At 31.7% G+C, this 20,705-nt stretch overlaps 1 protein-coding gene across 1 annotated transcript in view; it reads right to left on the minus strand.

Moving 5' to 3' along the window:
• The window catches only part of LOC136984272 (solute carrier family 12 member 2-like), a 43,539-nt gene extending 27,798 nt beyond the window's left edge, over nucleotides 1-15,741 (minus strand). Inside the window, exons 1-7 of the mRNA XM_067281186.1 lie at nucleotides 15,667-15,741; nucleotides 12,311-12,853; nucleotides 2,318-2,413; nucleotides 2,135-2,210; nucleotides 1,970-2,065; nucleotides 1,758-1,897; nucleotides 1,574-1,693 (exon numbers count right to left, since the gene is read on the minus strand). Coding sequence (XP_067137287.1) covers nucleotides 1,574-1,693; nucleotides 1,758-1,897; nucleotides 1,970-2,065; nucleotides 2,135-2,210; nucleotides 2,318-2,413; nucleotides 12,311-12,613 — 831 coding nt within the window. The 5' untranslated portion in view covers nucleotides 12,614-12,853; nucleotides 15,667-15,741. The remainder of the gene's footprint in view (nucleotides 1-1,573; nucleotides 1,694-1,757; nucleotides 1,898-1,969; nucleotides 2,066-2,134; nucleotides 2,211-2,317; nucleotides 2,414-12,310; nucleotides 12,854-15,666) is intronic.
• Nucleotides 15,742-20,705: the final 4,964 nt, after the last annotated feature.

Here is a 20,705-nt window from a genome sequence, read left to right on the forward strand (position 1 = left end):
TGGACTCTTTTCGTTCTGTGGGAATTAACACGGCCTTTCCTTAAACGTACACATCATACGTATGGCCAGGCGCACAATGGGGGCAGCCGGGTGGTGAGGGACGAGGCCCAACATATCCGGGACGGACCACCCCGAAAAATCCTTCGGAGTTTCGGACACGCGGATTCATTTTTCAAGGTCCACAGAGCGGTAGATTTAACTACTTGGCCGCTATCTCGTAGTGGGTTTGATAAAGGCTTTCTTAATGCCCACCACTCGGAAAAAAAGAAAACGTGAAACTCGTGGGCATTAAAAGTATATTTGAAGTAAACGTTATATGTTATTAAACGTTACTTCTTCCAGGGCTTTTTATACATAGGCAAAGTAGGCATATGTCTAGGGTGGAAAATTTTTACAAGTGGCATTATACATTAAACAAAATGATTTATAAATAAAACATTGTATTAAAAAATTGAATTACATTTATACATAATAAACAAAATTATCTACAATAATAACAACTTAATTATTAAAAAACAAATATTTAAAATATTCTTTTATTAATTTCACCACAGCTAAATGGTGAATTAATTATATTTGAAATGCTTAAAAGCAAAAGCATTTCAAATATAATTAATACAACCATTATTAACTAAAAAATTAACTTAATTATTTTTATTGTAGTTTTATTGTAGAACATGTGTCCATTAATTAAAACACATTTATTGTTCTATCCTGTACCTCCTCCTACAAAAGAAAGGAGAAAATATTGTTTCCTCCGCTGTATATTTGTATCGATCGCATAATATAATTTTTGAAAAAAGAGGGAAATCTTGAAATTTCAACACGACTTTTTTGGGGTGTGGACTAGAGACATTTGTCCACTAAGGGAAGGGGAGAGGTTTAAACTTTAGTTAAAATAGGACACGTGGTTTATAGACGAAGCCTTACTTAATTTGACTATTTATCGTGATGAGTTATATCTCTATACATTATTTAATAATGAAATAATAATTATACGTTTCACAAAAACGAAGATGAGTATAATTTTGCTAATTATTATTGTAATGTAAAGAGAGGAGTCTCACAGCAAAAGCATTATGTTTCACAACGTATGAATGAATGTAAACTTAAAAATATAAGGATAATACACTGCAAAATGTGAAATTCGTGTGTTGCTAATTTTTTAATAAACATATCTTGATGATTTTTAAAAATAATATTTTTTAAATAAATATATTAAGAATATTACTGAAAGATTAGTCTTTCAATTAATAAATTATTAAATGAAACAGATCTCTTTGGTATTTTTACCAAGCTCATATTATGAACAGAAAATAGAAGGAAGGAAGAACAGGGAAGCACCCAGGAAGAGATGGAAAGATTGGATTAAAGATGACTTGGATAAAAAGAAAAGAATGGAAGATGAAGAGTAGGGAAAATAAGAAACGATGGAAGGCTTTAACTAACACATGATTCATGAAATGTTAAAACAGGACAGATGGTGATGATGATGAATATGAATTATAACTATAGTTTCATTAATTTTATATAAAATATTAGCTAATAACAATGAATAAAAATGAATGCAAACCTTATTCTCAAACGCCATACCGATACCAGTTACACCAGTTATCAGAAATAGAATTCCAATTCCCGAAATTCTCATATCATTAAGACCGCTAGGAACCGAGACAATTCCAACATTGTATACCTAAAATAAATATTGACAAATTAGATAAAATTAAACTTTGGATAAATTAAATGGATAGTCATACCTTCAAAATATCGCTGATTGTCTCTGCCGCACCCACAATATACATGGCAACGGCTATGCTGTTTGCAAAAGAAAATATCACGCCAACTGCACCTCCAAATTCGGGTCCCAAACTTCTTGATATTAAATAATAAGCCCCGCCTAAAATTACATATAAATCTTGTTGTTTAAAAGTTTTTTTTTCTAGCAGAAGGGAATAGAAAAAGTGCCAACCTCCTTTCACTTCTCCGTTGGTACATATGGCAGACATGGACATGGTGGTTATGAGCGTTACCACCGTTGCTAGACCTACTATAGCGATGGATAAACCTATAACATAGAAATATATTAGATAAAGTGTACAGTACATACTTATACAGAATTTTACTTTCAATTTACCTATTCCAGCTTGTCCAGTCATCCAACCCATCCTCAAAAATAGCATCACACCCCAAATATTTAGTATACATCGTAGCTGTAATAAATTTTCTATATAAATTAATTTCAACCGAGAAATTTTAAATAATATAAACTTTCTAAAATACTATTTTAATTGTAATTACTAAATTTTCAGACACTTACAAATACTCCTCTCACCCATCCAAATCTAACAGCTCCACTGGAAGATTGCTTATTGTCTTTCTTTCCGTTTGTAATTACTTTTCCGATCTTTGATAGCTGAAAAGATAAATAAATTATAATTAAAATAACGAAAAATATTATTCGTGAAAGAATTAAATGAGTTAAAAATCATTTTCTTTCAATTTGGTAACGTAGAGCACAGGCAAAGGAGGGTCCAAGAGTGAATCTTACAGAAGGTGCTTTTTAATTCGTACAATGAAATAAACTATTAGGCTATATAAAGTTTTATTACTTTAATAATTACTTAAAAAGTACTATACAATCTCAAACAACAAAAATGTAAGCATTATTTTAGAGAAATAACGAAGCTCCAACTGAGCAAGAAAAAGCTTAGGGGAGCGACTTCTAGATCTATTCTAGAATCCGTGCTTGAGCTCAGGTGACGTCTGACATCTTTTTTTAAAAATTCTGTTAGATTTCTTTAAAGAAATACCCCGTAGAGACTTCTGAATTAATCTCTATGGGGTACACAATAAAATTTTTAGGACGAGATGCTTAGGCTTTTGTTCTCTCCACTTGTACAATTTACAATCTTGATAAAGAAGAAAACATTGAAGTGAACTCACTCAGCAAAATTAAATCACAAACAACCAAACACCTTAAGTTGCTGAGAAAATTTAATAACTAACAAACGTTTTCAGCCAAATCTGTTGGCCATCATCAGGTTAAACATATTCGAATGCAAACACAAAATGGAACAAAAAATTTAAATACAAATAAATAAAATAACGGATAAAATATACATATAAGAAAGTAAAAATTAAATATAAATAACAAAAATATATAAAAAATATGTATAGGTTAAATAAATAAATATTAATAAACTACACGAAACTCTAATAAATGCAAGAAGTGCATTTATCAATAAATTATACGAAATTCTGACAAATACAAGATATGCAGTGATAACAAAATCAAGGCATTAAATTAAGAGCTATCAAACCTCTTAATTAAATATTTCCATGCCGAAGGCAACCCTTCAGCATCCCTGGCATTAATGCAGGCATTATGTAATCTGCTCTTAAATATTTCAATTTTTTCGGCGCAAAACGCTAAAGTCGGTGAGTGTACAGGTTTAATGATGTCTGCTTCACCCCACTTGACTACCGAGCCTTCAACCTGCGCCATCTGAGATAGAATTGTGGCGTTAGATCTTTTGCTGATGTTGTATTTGTGCTCCCTCAATCTAATCCCTAAGCTTCTATTAGTAACTCCAATGTAGTTTTTATTAATGCCTAGTTCTTGGTTTTCATAAGGAATTTTGTACACTCCAGCCATTCTTTCTTTATCAATACGGTCTTTGTCGTTCCTTAATAATTTGTACAAGTTGGGAGCCCTCTTGAAAATTAACTTGGTATTTTTGCGGGCTGAGATTTCCTTCATGATAGCTTCTTTCTTTCTGTCATACGTGAACTTTGTGAATTTGCGGAAATCCCCTCCTTGAGCTTTTGTTTTGTTATTCTTGTAGTTTTTGATTAGTGTGGTTATCATATCCGCCCTGTACCCTAGAGTTCTAGCGATATGCGATATCCTGTAGATTTCTTTTTGTCTATCAACCACACTACTGCAGTAGAGAAAAGCCCTGCGAACAAGGGCACGGAAAGCAGCCATTTTGTATTGGTAAGGATCATTCGAACGCGATGGAATGTACAAAGGGCTATGCGTTGGTTTTACGTACACTTTAGTGATCAAATGTCCTTCCTTGAATTCGATGTCAATGTCTAAAAAATGTATCCGTGAGGAACACGTCTGTTCAATCTTTAGCATGAGGCCGTCATCGTTGTTGTTGATTCTATTAATAAATTCCTCGATTTTCCGGTCATTTTTCCATATTACAAGGACATCGTCCACGTATCTTTTAAAATACATAATGTCATTCATGAAGCCACAAATAACACTCTTTTCTAACCTTCTCAATACAAGTTCACACAACAATCCTGACATAGGACTTCCCATTGGGACTCCCCTTTTTTGTTTGTATTGACGGCCATTAAAAGCGAAAAAAGATTCATAGCAGACAAGGTTAGCTAGCTCTATCAAATCATTACTGTAATTTGCCAAATCTGGGCTTTTGCTGTGCATGAAATCCAAAAGCGCTACCTTGCATGACTCAATTTTTATAGAGGGGTATAAGCTCTCGTAGTCCATTACGGTTCCAACCTCATTATCCATTAAAATTAGATCTTGTATCTCATTAACCACATCCCTGGGATCCTTTGCCACATATACGTTATTCTCGAGCTGAGAGGTGAGAAACTTATGTAATCTCTTTTCAAGAAAAAAGGTTGGTCCTCTGCATCTTTCAACTATGGGTCTTACTTCCTTGCCCTCTTTATGGGTTTTGGCAAACGCAAATAATCTCGGCATACCTGGCCTAGGATTCCGACAATTTTTGAGAAAAGGTAATAAATTAGTGATTTTAGCTTTTTCAAGTTTCTTAACTCTTCTGTCGACGCTATCGATAATCTTTTCGTCAACACGCTCGCATTCGGTTTTCTTAATATAATCATCCAAAGCGTCATTATACGTTTGCCTTTTCATGATGACTAATGTTTTGCTCTTGTCCGCTCTAGTAGTAACCAAATCGTTTTCTCTAAGCCAGCATTTAGTAAGTTTGATGTATTTACCGGCATCACATCCTTTCCTCCAAGCCACCCGGTCTTTAATGACAGTTTTCCATCGGAGGTATTCTTTTTCTAAAGGATCTAGCCCAGATATTCCTCTTTCTATTTCTTGAATTGACGAGATTCCAGGTATGCCGAGATTATTTGCGTTTGCCAAAACCCATAAAGAGGGCAAGGAAGTAAGACCCATAGTTGAAAGATGCAGAGGACCAACCTTTTTTCTTGAAAAGAGATTACATAAGTTTCTCACCTCTCAGCTCGAGAATAACGTATATGTGGCAAAGGATCCCAGGGATGTGGTTAATGAGATACAAGATCTAATTTTAATGGATAATGAGGTTGGAACCGTAATGGACTACGAGAGCTTATACCCCTCTATAAAAATTGAGTCATGCAAGGTAGCGCTTTTGGATTTCATGCACAGCAAAAGCCCAGATTTGGCAAATTACAGTAATGATTTGATAGAGCTAGCTAACCTTGTCTGCTATGAATCTTTTTTCGCTTTTAATGGCCGTCAATACAAACAAAAAAGGGGAGTCCCAATGGGAAGTCCTATGTCAGGATTGTTGTGTGAACTTGTATTGAGAAGGTTAGAAAAGAGTGTTATTTGTGGCTTCATGAATGACGTTATGTATTTTAAAAGATACGTGGACGATGTCCTTGTAATATGGAAAAATGACCGGAAAATCGAGGAATTTATTAATAGAATCAACAACAACGATGACGGCCTCATGCTAAAGATTGAACAGACGTGTTCCTCACGGATACATTTTTTAGACATTGACATCGAATTCAAGGAAGGACATTTGATCACTAAAGTGTACGTAAAACCAACGCATAGCCCTTTGTACATTCCATCGCGTTCGAATGATCCTTACCAATACAAAATGGCTGCTTTCCGTGCCCTTGTTCGCAGGGCTTTTCTCTACTGCAGTAGTGTGGTTGATAGACAAAAAGAAATCTACAGGATATCGCATATCGCTAGAACTCTAGGGTACAGGGCGGATATGATAACCACACTAATCAAAAACTACAAGAATAACAAAACAAAAGCTCAAGGAGGGGATTTCCGCAAATTCACAAAGTTCACGTATGACAGAAAGAAAGAAGCTATCATGAAGGAAATCTCAGCCCGCAAAAATACCAAGTTAATTTTCAAGAGGGCTCCCAACTTGTACAAATTATTAAGGAACGACAAAGACCGTATTGATAAAGAAAGAATGGCTGGAGTGTACAAAATTCCTTATGAAAACCAAGAACTAGGCATTAATAAAAACTACATTGGAGTTACTAATAGAAGCTTAGGGATTAGATTGAGGGAGCACAAATACAACATCAGCAAAAGATCTAACGCCACAATTCTATCTCAGATGGCGCAGGTTGAAGGCTCGGTAGTCAAGTGGGGTGAAGCAGACATCATTAAACCTGTACACTCACCGACTTTAGCGTTTTGCGCCGAAAAAATTGAAATATTTAAGAGCAGATTACATAATGCCTGCATTAATGCCAGGGATGCTGAAGGGTTGCCTTCGGCATGGAAATATTTAATTAAGAGGTTTGATAGCTCTTAATTTAATGCCTTGATTTTGTTATCACTGCATATCTTGTATTTGTCAGAATTTCGTATAATTTATTGATAAATGCACTTCTTGCATTTATTAGTTTCGTGTAGTTTATTAATATTTATTTATTTAACCTATACATATTTTTTATATATTTTTGTTATTTATATTTAATTTTTACTTTCTTATATGTATATTTTATCCGTTATTTTATTTATTTGTATTTAAATTTTTTGTTCCATTTTGTGTTTGCATTCGAATATGTTTAACCTAATGATGGCCAACAGATTTGGCTGAAAACGTTTGTTAGTTATTAAATTTTCTCAGCAACTTAAGGTGTTTGGTTGTTTGTAAAGAAGAAAACTTATTCGAATTATTTTGCCTCAACTACGTATTTTTATATTGTTTATTAAATACGTTAAGCCATTGTACAAACAATAATCGTATGATTTTTATTAATATTGTTTCTAGAATCAAAATTAATGAGAAGTTTATTATCCATACTTTAACAATATGAAATAAATATTCATATTGTGCAGTTTCGTAATTTTTCAGAGAATGGTAATACAAAAACACAGCAGGAATCTTGATGCATGTAATAGTGAAATTAATGTTGCTGCAACGAAATTCAGTAACACAACACTTGTAACCAAGAATTAGTATGATGTTGATGACATTGTTTTATGATTTATTCATGAAAATGATTTGTCTTATTTCATATTTTGGTTACGTTATTTTAATAAGTTTAAATAGATTATTTCTACATTAAAATTAACAAGTTATTGTATGACAAAGAAAATATTCGTAAAATGATTAAATTTAATTTCATTATATTATTATTAGTTTTTGACTCTCTGCCTTGTGGGAACTAAGAGGGCCTTTTTTCATTCCAATCTTGGGTTTGAAAAAAAGCTGCCCTATTGGAGGTTTTTTCAAACCACCCATGAAAATTCCTTGAGTTTTCCCACCCCTCCGAATTCGACCCCGGAATCCCCCAGAGCAGTAGATTAACGACTTTACTGCATCGGCCACTCATCCCTTTATATGTATAACGAAATTAATATTGGAAATATTAATTTCGTTATACATATAAAGAATTTCTTTGATGCACTAAAAAATTATTTTTTCTAATCGACATGTTTTAGCATAGGCCTATACAAAAGTAGTTAAATCGAGTAGCTGTTTTGATTCCAAATTCATATGTTAGTATATTATTGTCGTGTATTAAGAGTTACTAGTCGAAGGAATATTCCAAAACGAGAACACATCTTCCTTTTGGACACTACGCGGAGGGAACTTACTCCATTTTAAATTAAAAAATGTCTTCCCACTATGCAAACATACTCGTAATATTGGGATACATTAAAACCCCGATTTACGAGCGTCGAAATACAATATATTAGAGAAGAGCTTAACGCGTATTTACCACTTAACCAACGATTCTAAATGAAATCAAATAAACTGAAAGGCGTTAATTAGGTTACATAAAAGTAAATTAAAACAATTTTTATTTTTTAATTAAAGAATTGTAAATAAAAAATGTAGAGGTAAATCTTCGTGGAGGTAAGTGATGGCACCTCTTCTGTCAACGAAGACGCGTGAATGAGACAAAAAGAATGGAAACTTGTTTATAAAATTGCAGCCATTTAATCGAGAATTTCAAAATCGTTGTACTTGTGATCGAAGGATTTTGTTCTAATAAATGAGAAAGCGATATTAAAAAAAAAAAAAAAAAAAACAGTTCTTTGTATCCAGGGGTGGGGCTGATAAGCATATATTGCATGGGGACGCTTTGTGCAATACAGCGCCGTTGTAACAATTAAAAGTATAAAAAATTTAACTGTAGGCCGCCATTTTGGAAATTTGCATCAGTGCACTACCGTTAGAAGTGCCAACTCTAGTTGTATCTAATTCGAGAATTGCACTGGAATATATTGTAATAATTCACGAATATATTAAATCAGAAACATTTGTTTCTAGATTTACTAAAAATCGAATTTTTTAATATAAAAATCAATTTTTCTTAGAGAAATTAGAGCGGTTTAACTTATATAATCCTAAAGTTTAGCGCGTAAAGCATATGTACAGTAGCTTATTAGCTTATACAGTAAAACTCCAATTATCTGGACGCTGGTTATCCGATTTCCCTTCGATTTTGTTAAAAATAAATAGGCATGTATGTACAAGTATATGAATTGTACATACATGTAGAAAATAAACTATAGGCCTATTCGTTCGTAGGTATATTTCCTCATTTAATATTTTATTTGCCCGTAATTATATGTCAGAGGTCCCTGTACGGTATACATAAGCTATACGTAAAGTAAAACAGTTGCTTATCTAACCAACAACTAGGCATGACACACGAAGCGAAATTCAGTGCACAGAAAACTGAAAATATAGAAAATTTATAGTAGCCATATTGGTGAACGCAAGGCTGAAACAAAACAAAGCGACAACACTACTAGCCATATAACTGTACATACAGTCGCGTATTCTCTGTAATACACTTCATCGAAGTAAATGGCTTTATTAAACGTGATATACATTTTGTATTTGTCGTGACTGACATCGATTACTGTTTATTGACACCATAGCATAAAATTATCTAACGGTATGGTACTTTTGTAGCGATCACTTGACCTCCCACTATCTACATCATGTTTTCGTCTGCAAATACTAGGACGGACTTACTAGAGGCACGTCTCAAGCCGAAGCGTTAGAAATACTTTAATAAATAGCAAATTAAGAAAAAAAATTATAAACTCTATATTAGGGTATGCTAAAACAATGTAAACATTTAAATAACTTACTGTGTTTCTATTAACAATATCGTTTCTTTGATAAGTCCTTTCTAATCAAAGAAAAAATATTTAAGCAGGTAAAGGGCAACTTTTAGGCAAAAAAATAGAAAAATAGGTTATATGTGATTTAGATTTTTGAATTGTAATTTTAAGTTTCGAATCTGAATGATTGCATATTTGCCTTTTACAACTTTTTGCTTTGTAACGTAGTTATTATCCTAATGACAATTTTGCTGAATAAAATAAATGTTTATTTCCTTATTTCGTTTAATACATATTTAAAAGTATTGATGATAAAAATCTGTTCGATTTTTGAGCATGATTATGTCTTATGTCGCATAATTAAGGAAAGAAGAGTAGAGTGCTCAACTTGTCTGCTTCTTTAGTGGCACTCTAATTCTGTGCTATCGAACCTTATAACATATATACAGTATATATAAACAAAACTGACTATGAAAAATATAGCATTGCGCATTTAAAGAAAAATTTCATAACTAAGATGCACATAAAACAAAATAGGGAAAACCAGGAGAATAAGGTTTTAAGGGTTGTAAAATAGTAAACGATATGCATAGACGCTCAAAAATGAGCGTCTATGCATATCGTTTATTTTTTGACTACTGGACAAAATAATATTTATTTCAAAACCACAAGAATTAATCACACCAATTGTTATTTGTGATATAAAAAAGCAAGGAACCGGGGCAAAACGGAATGCCTTTTTTGTTTATTACTTAAAAATGACCACTGGTCATCTTTAAGATACACTATTCTTTAGTTTGCTTGAATATTACTTATCGAAATTAATCGTATTGCACGTAGAACACTCGCTTGAAAAAATTTAAAAGATTAAGTAAAACTTTTTTACTTAACTGAAAAATTCACAAGTGAGAATAGCATTTTCATTGTTACTGCTTACTCCAACATATGAAATGGACAGTTCTGGCAAACGATCCACCGTTCAACAGATCACTCTGGACGTTTGATTGTTAGTCTACGTTAGAAACTGAAGAATTATAATATAAATACGCAAATCTCCAGTTCAAAGTGCGATATTACAGATATAGCCGTGCCTTTAACACTTAACATTAACCTGTTTGAGTTATCGCGAGAATAAGAATCAGTAAACTTATAATTTGCTGGGAGAAGGGATGAACTCTATTCGGCACGTCGTTACAACTCACAATGACCTGGACAGTGCAAAAATACGCTGTAGGGTTTGTGAAGTTCTTGAATAGAGAGGTTGCGGCCGAAGTTTTTATCTCGAAAACGTGAACGTCGAACGTCGAGCGCCGCCTTCTTGAAAGCCTAGAAGTTTGACAATGGCGTTTGGAACATCATTGGAATCATGCTCGACGTTCCAAACGCCATTGTCATACTTCTAGGCTTACAAGAAGGCGGCGCTCGACGTTCGACGTTCACGTTTTCGAGATGAAAACTTCGGCCGCAACCTCTCTAATTTTCCGATAGTTTGCACCACCCGCTGACCAAAAATATAGGAAGTTGCATTCTGCCCGGTTTTCTCTATATGATACTGTATTGTTGATTGATTGATTAATGGAACACATTATATCCATATCCACCGATTGATATGCTAAGTGTCCCTGCAAAATCACGCCCATTATAGGAGAGTCTGACCCTCAATGTGGTGGACCAACATGGCTGAGGGATGGGTAATGATGTTACGAATCATTGTCCATGGTAATTATGGTATCTTTATCGAGTTTGAATTCAGAGCCTCAACTGTGGCCGCTACAATACTCAGGACCGTCGAGAGGGAGGAACTGGGGATTTTCCCGTGCCTTGAAACTAATGGTTTCTTACTTCCGTAAAATTAATGTTAGTTTTACTAACAGAAAATGAAATCTTTAAAACTGCTTTTCATTCGTTCAAAAAAAGGGGGACCGCTCCACCCGAGCCCCATATAAACTCTCGACGGCCCTGACTGTACCGTACAAAAATACATTTCATTTCATGAGATCCGAAATGCATTTATTCATTTATTTTCTCACTTAAAGTGTATATTGTTTAATTATTATAATATTTAACACTTAATTAACATTACAGAAAATCATGTCAAGAACAAATACGATAGACATTACACAATTAAAACACTACTAAGGTATTTTATAAATAATGATTGATTCTTAACGCAATCGAATTGACGTCATTGACTAAATTTTCTAAGGACATTTCGCTGAGGCGAGCGCACCTAGCCATTACTTGTTTGTTCATTTTGATCATTTGTATACATTATTTTTATGTACTTCGAAGTGTTTTTAACAAAGAATTTATTTTTAATTATAGATTATAATTTATATCTCATTTAGCCAACAGGATTTGCTACTCACGATCAATGTAAAACGAAGAATTTGCGTCACTCAGCGAATTTTTTCTCTTTTCGTTTGAATCTCTCGAGTGAAAATGAAATACTTGGATTTAATTTTACTCGGAAACCATTTTAACTTTGCATTAATTTATCTTCCCAGTTAAATCAATAGAATTGCTCTGTTAGAGCATAACTGAACAGTGCTTTGTTCCATAATTGATTCGCTTCTATGACATCATTTGCCTTATAAATGGCAAAATTCTTATTCTGATTTTAATTTCTAAATTTTTATTAGAAAAAAATACAATTAAAATAAATAAATAAATATATATATAATTATTATATATACAGTGCCTTAAGTGAAGGTGTAACAGATGCACAGGCATAGATAATGTCTAGTCAATGCTTATTTTTTAAAACAGAAACATAATTAAGAAATTCAGCAATAATTTTTAATTCTTGCCAACATTTAGCGCACACAATTAATTTTTATGAATTAAAATATATAAAATTTCCTGAAAACACGCATTAAAACTTAATAATAACTATAATTATTAATCTTTCAAGTTAGATCTATATAATTAGCCAATTAATATATGTATATATAAATTTACCTGATCCTTTTCTGCAGGGTTATGCAGTTCATCAAGAGTAGGTCTACCAAGATTCTTACCAAAGGATAAGCTATTTCTATAATTAGCATCGCACGGTGATGCCTCGTAGGTGTAATAAGGAGCATTGATAAAAGTTTCACTTCCGAAAATCGAATCCCTCTTACTCCTGTTATCGGGAGTTAATTCATCTTTCATCAAAAAATTATCGTAACTGGGAGTAACTTTCTGAAAGCAAGTGGGATCGGTCGTTTGAAGTTCATAGGTAATTTGGGGATGGAAGGAGATCTGCTCTTGCTTCGACATATTGCTGTCGTGTTATTAACAGTTTAGCATTATTTTAAAACCTAGTAAATAGGTTTATTGAAGAGATTTCAACACAGCACTGACTTTTAAAAAATCCAACCATCGATACGGGCTACGATTCTACCAATAGGAACACGAGTCAGCATTCATTTACTTTGTTGTTTTCAGTTGGCATCTACGTTATATTACTGATTATTCTATAATAATTAGCTTTTACGACAAATAAATCGCTTAATTAATCTATAATGTATAAAATATTAAATCACTTTCAAACTATATATTAGTTTTTTTATTATTATTATTTTAAAACACAGTATTTTGTGTGGAGAGAAGTTAGAAAAAATTGCTTTATAATTTAATCGTGAATTAAAAAAAATAAATAAATAAAATGTTAAATATATATAGATATATCATCACAAATGCTTATTATTTTCATTTTAAATAGTGCTTAATAATTTAAAATAATAATTAATTAAATAATTTAATTTATTTTTTAAAATTTTTTGGCTCCTTAAAGTTTAAGAACAAATCTTTCTTAATTCATTGCAATTTGTATGAAAAAAAATTTTTAAATTCATTTTTCTGTATATAATTTATTTTTCGTTCATATTATATTATTTATCAGAAAATTTAAATAAAAAAATCATTTTTCTTTATTTTTTTTCCCTTGAAACCGAAGAAAACATTTATTATTATTATTTTTTTTTTTTTTTGGATCTTAAAATCCAAGCCTCTTTTGGCTCCTTAAATCCAAGGAAGATATTTATTTTTGGCTCCTTACATCTAAGGAAAACAACACTTTTCTTAATTCATTACTTTTTCAATTTATAAAATTTTATTATTATTATTATTGAATTCATTTATTTTTTAAATATAATTTCTTATTTTTCTCCGTATTATATTACATTTCTTCAGAAAATAGCGCTCAAAAACATAAACACGAAACATAGTTAACCGAAAACAGATGTAAAAAAATAACTAAAAAACTTGATTGTTTACAGTCGTATTAAATTGTTTTTAATATTTATATAATACTTTGTTTTTCTTACAAAAATAAAGTGGTAACAAAACATGTTTCTAAACATTAAAAATATTTTAAATATCATATAATTACGATGATAAATACAATTTTCTTAATTAACGTATGTCACGTATGTTTCTTTCAAATACAGTTATTATTATTATTATTATTATTATTTCATAACTTAAATTCTGTAAACTGATGAATATTTCGCCAATTTAATTGTCTATATGTATTATTATTATTATTATTACCTTTAAATCATAATTATCGAATGAAAAATATTTACGTAGATTGATGCGCATTATACGGAAACACGCTGATCAGCTATGTTAATTCCTTTAAATTTAACCAAAATTAACGACTTTAAATGACTTTTATTAATTTTATTACGTTCTTTCTGAGTTTTTATTGTTGTATTAACGGTTTATATGATCTCAATTCAGTTTTTACGCATTAAAAACGCTTCTGTAAAGTACAGTTTTCCATATCTGAACCCTGCCAATGGAATGCTTAATATTAACACAGTAAATAATTCTTTAATATAAATAAAATACAAAATATCAATTAAAATAAATTAATTTTTTAGAAAAATAAAAATAATATATATATATATTTACAAAGTTTAACTGGAATTCTATATTTAAAGAATAATATTTCATTAATATTTGTCACGTAAAAAGGCTTTTATAAACATAATATTGATGTTTTATATTTGTTTTTTTTTACATTTATTTTTTTCACAATAGAGTTTAATGGACGAAATGCACTCTTATAACATATAATTCTCAATTAATAATTATATATAACGATATTTAATACTATAAAATAATAATAATAATAATAATAATTTTATTTGCATTAAGGCTAAGCCTTGTTACAGGAGGTTTAATGATTACAATATTTATTAGTGTACATTTTATATCCGACAAACAAACAATAATACTATACAATAATCATTTTCTTGTAATTACTATTTAAAAAAATAGAAAAATAGATGAAAATTAGTTTTTCTTGTAATAATTAAAAAATAATAATAAACAGAAATTAAACAGATAAATCGGTTTTCTATTTAAATTTTGCGTATTAAATTTGCGTATTATTTTATAGGCAATGATAAAATTTCAAGTACACAGGCCTTTACGTTCTATGAAGCATGTAAAAATGTTAAGATTCACGTTGTCGTCATTCTTAAAGTTTCAAGGGCAAATATCTGTAAAGTCCTTGTTTTTGTCACAAATATGAATTTTATATATATATATATATAAACTTTATCATTTGAAATCTTAAAAAATACACTATATTTATGTTAATTCAAAGCCGGTTAAACACGGATTTAGTATAAGGGTTGTTCAAATGAAACGTAGAATTGACTACATGATATATATGGTATCATTAGTTTCTAAAGCATAATTACAGCATATATATACATTAAAGTGACATAGTTGCTTTAGCTGCTATTGGAAATCACTTCCTGCATTCAGACACTTGTTTGTATCCTCCGCACAGAAAGAGAATCGCTTTGGATGGGAAGTTCTGCAGCATCCATCTTACAGTCCAAATATTTCACCTTGTAACTTTCACGTCTTTGGATGTTTTAAATTTTCTCAAAGGTGGCAGATTCCAGTTTAACAGCAAAGTCCTATCATCTGTAACTGAATGGTTTATTCAGCAGCTTCCTCTTTCTATGCGATTTTACGTTAAATGTTTGCGTTAACATTATCTTTAATATCAATTTTTAAATCGAAAACGTTGCAGATGCTCTGACCTGGCTAAAACAGGGTGTATATGGGGGAATTAACTTCGATATAATCTCAAAAGATGCCTCCGTGTTGAAGTAAATCGTGGCCCCTCCCATGCTGTAATCCTGTTATAGGACCAGTGATACTATATGTGTTAAATGGTCCTGTCTTTATTTCATTTGAACAACCCTTACAGAACCTCATTAGAACAACCCTACATTACGTTATTTACATTATTTTTGTATCATTTACATAATTAGTAAACTGCTGTAGTAAGCTATAATAATCACAATACCAGTATCCTGTTTAGTTTCGTTTGCTGGGATAAGCCAGTGTTTTTCAACCTTTTCCAATAGATTCACTCCAAACTTGATAATTTTTTTCTTATTACAACCCTATTTTATATACCTTGTGCTTGGGTTTATAATGCATATTAATTAGTTTAAATCGTAATGAGTATTTTCTGTAAAATGATTTAAAAAGTATTAAATAATTTATAATTTTAATTACGTATGATATAGAATAAATTTCCATAATATACAAGTAAAACATGTTATGGAGCTGCCCATCACTGTATTTCGTGGCACCCCTGAAGAGTCATTACGGCAACCTGGTTGAAAAATCACGGAATTTCTTGGACTCGTGTTCAAACAAATTTGCGGAATATTAGCATGCCGGATTATTATCGAACAATTATAGATGTTTCGGACGATGCCGGATTATCGAGTACACGATTAACAAACTTACTATACATAATCATTGTGCCAGATAATTCAACACGATATATATTGCATATCTTATTTAAAGAAATTATTTTTTTTCATAATTCTAAATAAATGCTCGCTTGGAAACTCCGACAAAATCTCTAAGTAGAAAAAATATGGAAGGATATTTCAAAGAGCTTCAAAATTAGTTGCACTTAGGGCCCCTCATCAAGAAATATGTTATATATCACTAATTGTTTTCCACTGTAATAATGCATTAACAATTGAAATTTTTCATAAAATTAACCAAAATTAAAAAAAGAATTAGTAGATTTTATATATATTTTTTTCTATACAATTTAACAATTTTTATAATTCGAAAAGTATTTGTTTTATAGCCTAATCATTTTAAATTTTTGAAGATAACTTTAGGCATAGCTTTTATAAAACTCTTTCTGCTCTACGGGCACTAAAACAACCTTTTTTTCATGCCAATTATGGGTTTGCAAGGCCTACAATGGGGCAACAGGGTGGTGAGGGACCGGTTTCGATAATATCCGGGAGGGACCACCCATAAAAAATATTCAATATTTAAAAACTTATAAAACATAATTTAATGATAATTATAATTATTGTAAATAATTCAACTTACCAGCCTGATACAGAATTTATTTAATTGTCTTCAGTTATAGTCACAGTAAGTCTACTACTTCATAATTTAAAAGAAAATACTTTTTAAACATTTAAACTCCAAGTTCTCAAGTATCATTTATATTGTAAATAAAACCATGTTTTTGTAATAATAAAAGTAAACTAATTTATTCAGTCGTATGAGGCTCGTTAAATGCGCATATTTAGAAGACATATTGTTGGAATTTGAAATTAATGTAAATTGTAAACACAAAACGGATTCTTCTACCATAGGAACTGGAAATTGAATATGCGCTATTGCCTTAAAAAAAAAAAAAAAAAAAAAAAAAAAAAAAAAATGTCTACTGGAAGACTGCGCGGTAAGACTTTTATTTATATTTTTACGAGAGATCCGTGTTCGAATTTCATTCGGACTTTAATGATTTTTTCATGGACTATTCGATCCATACAGTCATTTCTTACTTCTTATACACATTCGTCAGCTCTATTGTTGATGAATCGATCATTATCAGCTTAACATCGAAATTGAGATATGTCGATTTAAATTAAAATATGGCAGATTTACTGGCTGTTTCTGATTCTATAAGTCAAAATATGAATGCATGTAAGTTAGGTAAAAGAGTTCTATACAGTTCAACTTATCCGCGCCAAATTTGGCATGAATATTCTGCGACAATCTTGAAAAAATACTGTGTGAATCCCACCCCCTAAGTTAAGCCCGAGTAATTTTCTGTGTTTTGCAGTTTCATTATTGTAAATACTTGAATAATAAATATAAATTTTAGTTACCATTGTTTTTATCACCTCTCCCAACGCAACCTCGTCAATCCCCCAACCACTCAAAAGCCCGAGCAATGCCGGACACAGGCAGCTAGTTCTCAATAAATGATACTATATAACAGGCATGGGCAAATGCGGCTCTTGCTGAAAGTGTTAATTTCTGTTTTTTATTATTATTTTTACAGTTTTAGTTTTATAATTTTGTGAAAATATGTTTATTAAAAAATTCAATATTTGTTTTATATTATATTTATATTATATAATAAAATCGCGCGCCTTACCTTACTATCTGCCACGACAGTACAGAACTGCGGCTCCCATGCATTTTGCAAAACCTACATTTCGGCTCCCACTGAACTCTTGCTTGCCCACCCCTGCTATATAAGGTTTCAGTTTGGATTAATAAAACGATTTATATAACTAATATAACTATATTCCGAAATATAACTAATAATGTACGACAAGAAGACAATAAAAAATCAAAGAAAAAGGTACGAGAGGAGAGAAGTGATGATGATCGACTGGACATAAACAGCAAATAAAAGAAAACTATAAAAAAAATAAAACACATTTGAACATTGAACGGAAAGTTTTATGGAAATAATGCTCCTAAATAACAAAAGGGAGAATGAACTGTGAAGTAGGAAACAGCAGCTCAAGATTGAGACTTTTCAACTTACCACAATGTGGATTATTATTGAGCAGTATTATTGTTGAAGCTGTTATTCGCATTTCAAATATTCAGTCTCTTTACTGTCATTAAAATTTAGGCGGTCTTTTTGATTATGGCGTTTGGACCTTCATTAACAAACTGGTTAAACATTGAACGAATTCTTAAACCACCAGCTGAAATTCGAAGAACTTATAAAAACTCGAACATGTTGCGTGGGAATTGGGGAAATCGTAACAAGACAATATAATGAATAACATAAATTTTATTTTTCTGCTGCAAGGATGGAATTTTATCTAATTTTATTCTTCGTAATATTAGATAAAATTCAAAATTATTTGCCTGTTTTGCAAGAATTACATTGATCATATTAGTTAAAAATCTAGCAACGAGCTGTGTAACTTTCTCGGCTGTTATGAGACTTTATTTAAAAAATTAACTTTTATATTATTAATTAACTAGCAGATAGGCCCAGCGTTGCTCGGGCAAAAGTAACGATAGCGAAGATTAAGATTATTACGTTATAGTCAACCTTAACCCGTTTTCACAGAATGCAAGAATTGGGTCCCCCTGTTTCCGGACTAATTTGAGAATTTTTAGATGGATCTAAAAATATGTTAGATTTCCCGCAAAAACGAAAAAAACTGCATCTGCGTCTTGCACGCCGCTTTCTCTTAACACTTCCATTGTTACTTAACACTTCCATTGTTACGTAACACTTCCATTGTTGATGGAAGTCTTACGAGTTAATCCTGTCCCTTTCCTTCGTGGGGAGGAATTTCGAAAAATCCCTTCTTAGTGTGCGTTCTCGTGACATACCCTAACTGTGTACCAAATTTCAACTTTCAACTCCTTACCGTTTGGGCTCTGCGCTGATCATCATCATCATCATCATCAACTCGTCTCGATTATATATATAGATTATAAAAAATTTGTATGTGGCGCCATCTGTTATCAAATTTTGTAATAAAACTTTTTATACCAGCATTATAAAATGGCAAAAAGCTTCATTTTGAGGGAAGGGGGTGAGTTTTATTTTAAAAAATTGTAAATGCTACTAACGAGTAAAATCGTCGTTAAGTCCGACCTCGCTCGAGATACGACACGTGACACCCCTCTATCTCCTCAACCCTCCACCTTTAACCACCAAAATTTAATAGTAGCAACGTCTTTTATACACAAGCTATTGTGCCAAATTTCGTTTTATAATCTTTACCTCATCCTGAGATATTAAACGAAGTAGACGCCAACACACACACATCCACGGATTTTTTTTTTTTTTTTTTTTGGATTCAGGTGGTCTCAAAACTTGGAGATTTGCAAAAATTTCGGTGTCAAATTTTGACACGATTCCAATACTTTGCGTTGTTATGCGTACATAAAATGCATAACAAGACAAAGTATTGGAAACAATACTGCTAAATGAAACAAACAATAATGCTAAATGGGCGTTGGTGGTATCGATATTTAGGTAAACGTCAATTAACACGATATAACCACAAATAAAATTAAGTATTGAAAAACTATTATTATTTTATATCAGAAACACTTGCTGATGAAAGAATAGAGAATAGAGATTCCATAGCATGTATAATCCAAGCTCAGAATTTTTAGTACTCTATTATATTGCACTTTTTCTTTGCCTCCCGTCAAGGGCGATATAACGAGGGGATACTGTATTATTAACGTAAACATTTATTTAAAATGTCTATAAATCAGTGTCTGAGATGTGTGTTACTTTGGGATTTCCGAATCTAAGTTGCAACATTTTATTTCTCGCGAAACGTGACTATAATAAATTTCAGATAGCGGAACTATCATAAAGAAAACTCAATAATTTATTTCCATTGAGCGAGCGTATGAATTATATTAACTGTGATCTTATTCTTTACTATAATGTTAAATAATAATGTTAAAATTACATATATAAGAACCTACGAAGACTACTTAAAGTTCATTACTTTTTAATGAAAAGAATTAATGATAATTGGATTCGAACGACTAGCAAGTTAGACATGAATATCTAAGGAAATTATAAAATTAGGGAAGCCAAAGTGGCGGCTTTTTCAGAAAGTGTCCTTTAAGCATATCGGATACAATTTATTATAGGTGGGGAACATGAGGCTGGATAATAATATAAAATGTCACGAGTTTAATTTTGCTGTCGTGAATTATGAGTTTCCTGTTCTTTTCTCAATAAAGACATCTACTTTAAATGTAATCTGTAGGACAAAGGGCGGACAGAATTACCCTCACAATAAACCAACCGTGAGATCGCTCATGGAAAAACCAAACCGGAAACGTATAGTCCGATTTTCCGATAGGGTGGCAAGTTTCGTGACGTCACGTCCGGTAATGCGAATTCTTGAAGAGCGACGTGATGGCTGTACAGACATGCGTTGCACAAGTCACTACGTCGTACGACGGCCTTCACAACTGTAACCTCTGATAGGCTGCAACGCCTGCAAATGTATATTCCGCGACGGATCGGCTGTGTCGCATTACACGGTGCTGTAATGGTTTA

The sequence above is a fragment of the Centruroides vittatus genome, unplaced genomic scaffold (assembly GCF_030686945.1).
Source record: "Centruroides vittatus isolate TY-2023 unplaced genomic scaffold, ASM3068694v2 contig_911, whole genome shotgun sequence".
Classification (NCBI taxonomy): domain Eukaryota; kingdom Metazoa; phylum Arthropoda; class Arachnida; order Scorpiones; family Buthidae; genus Centruroides; species Centruroides vittatus.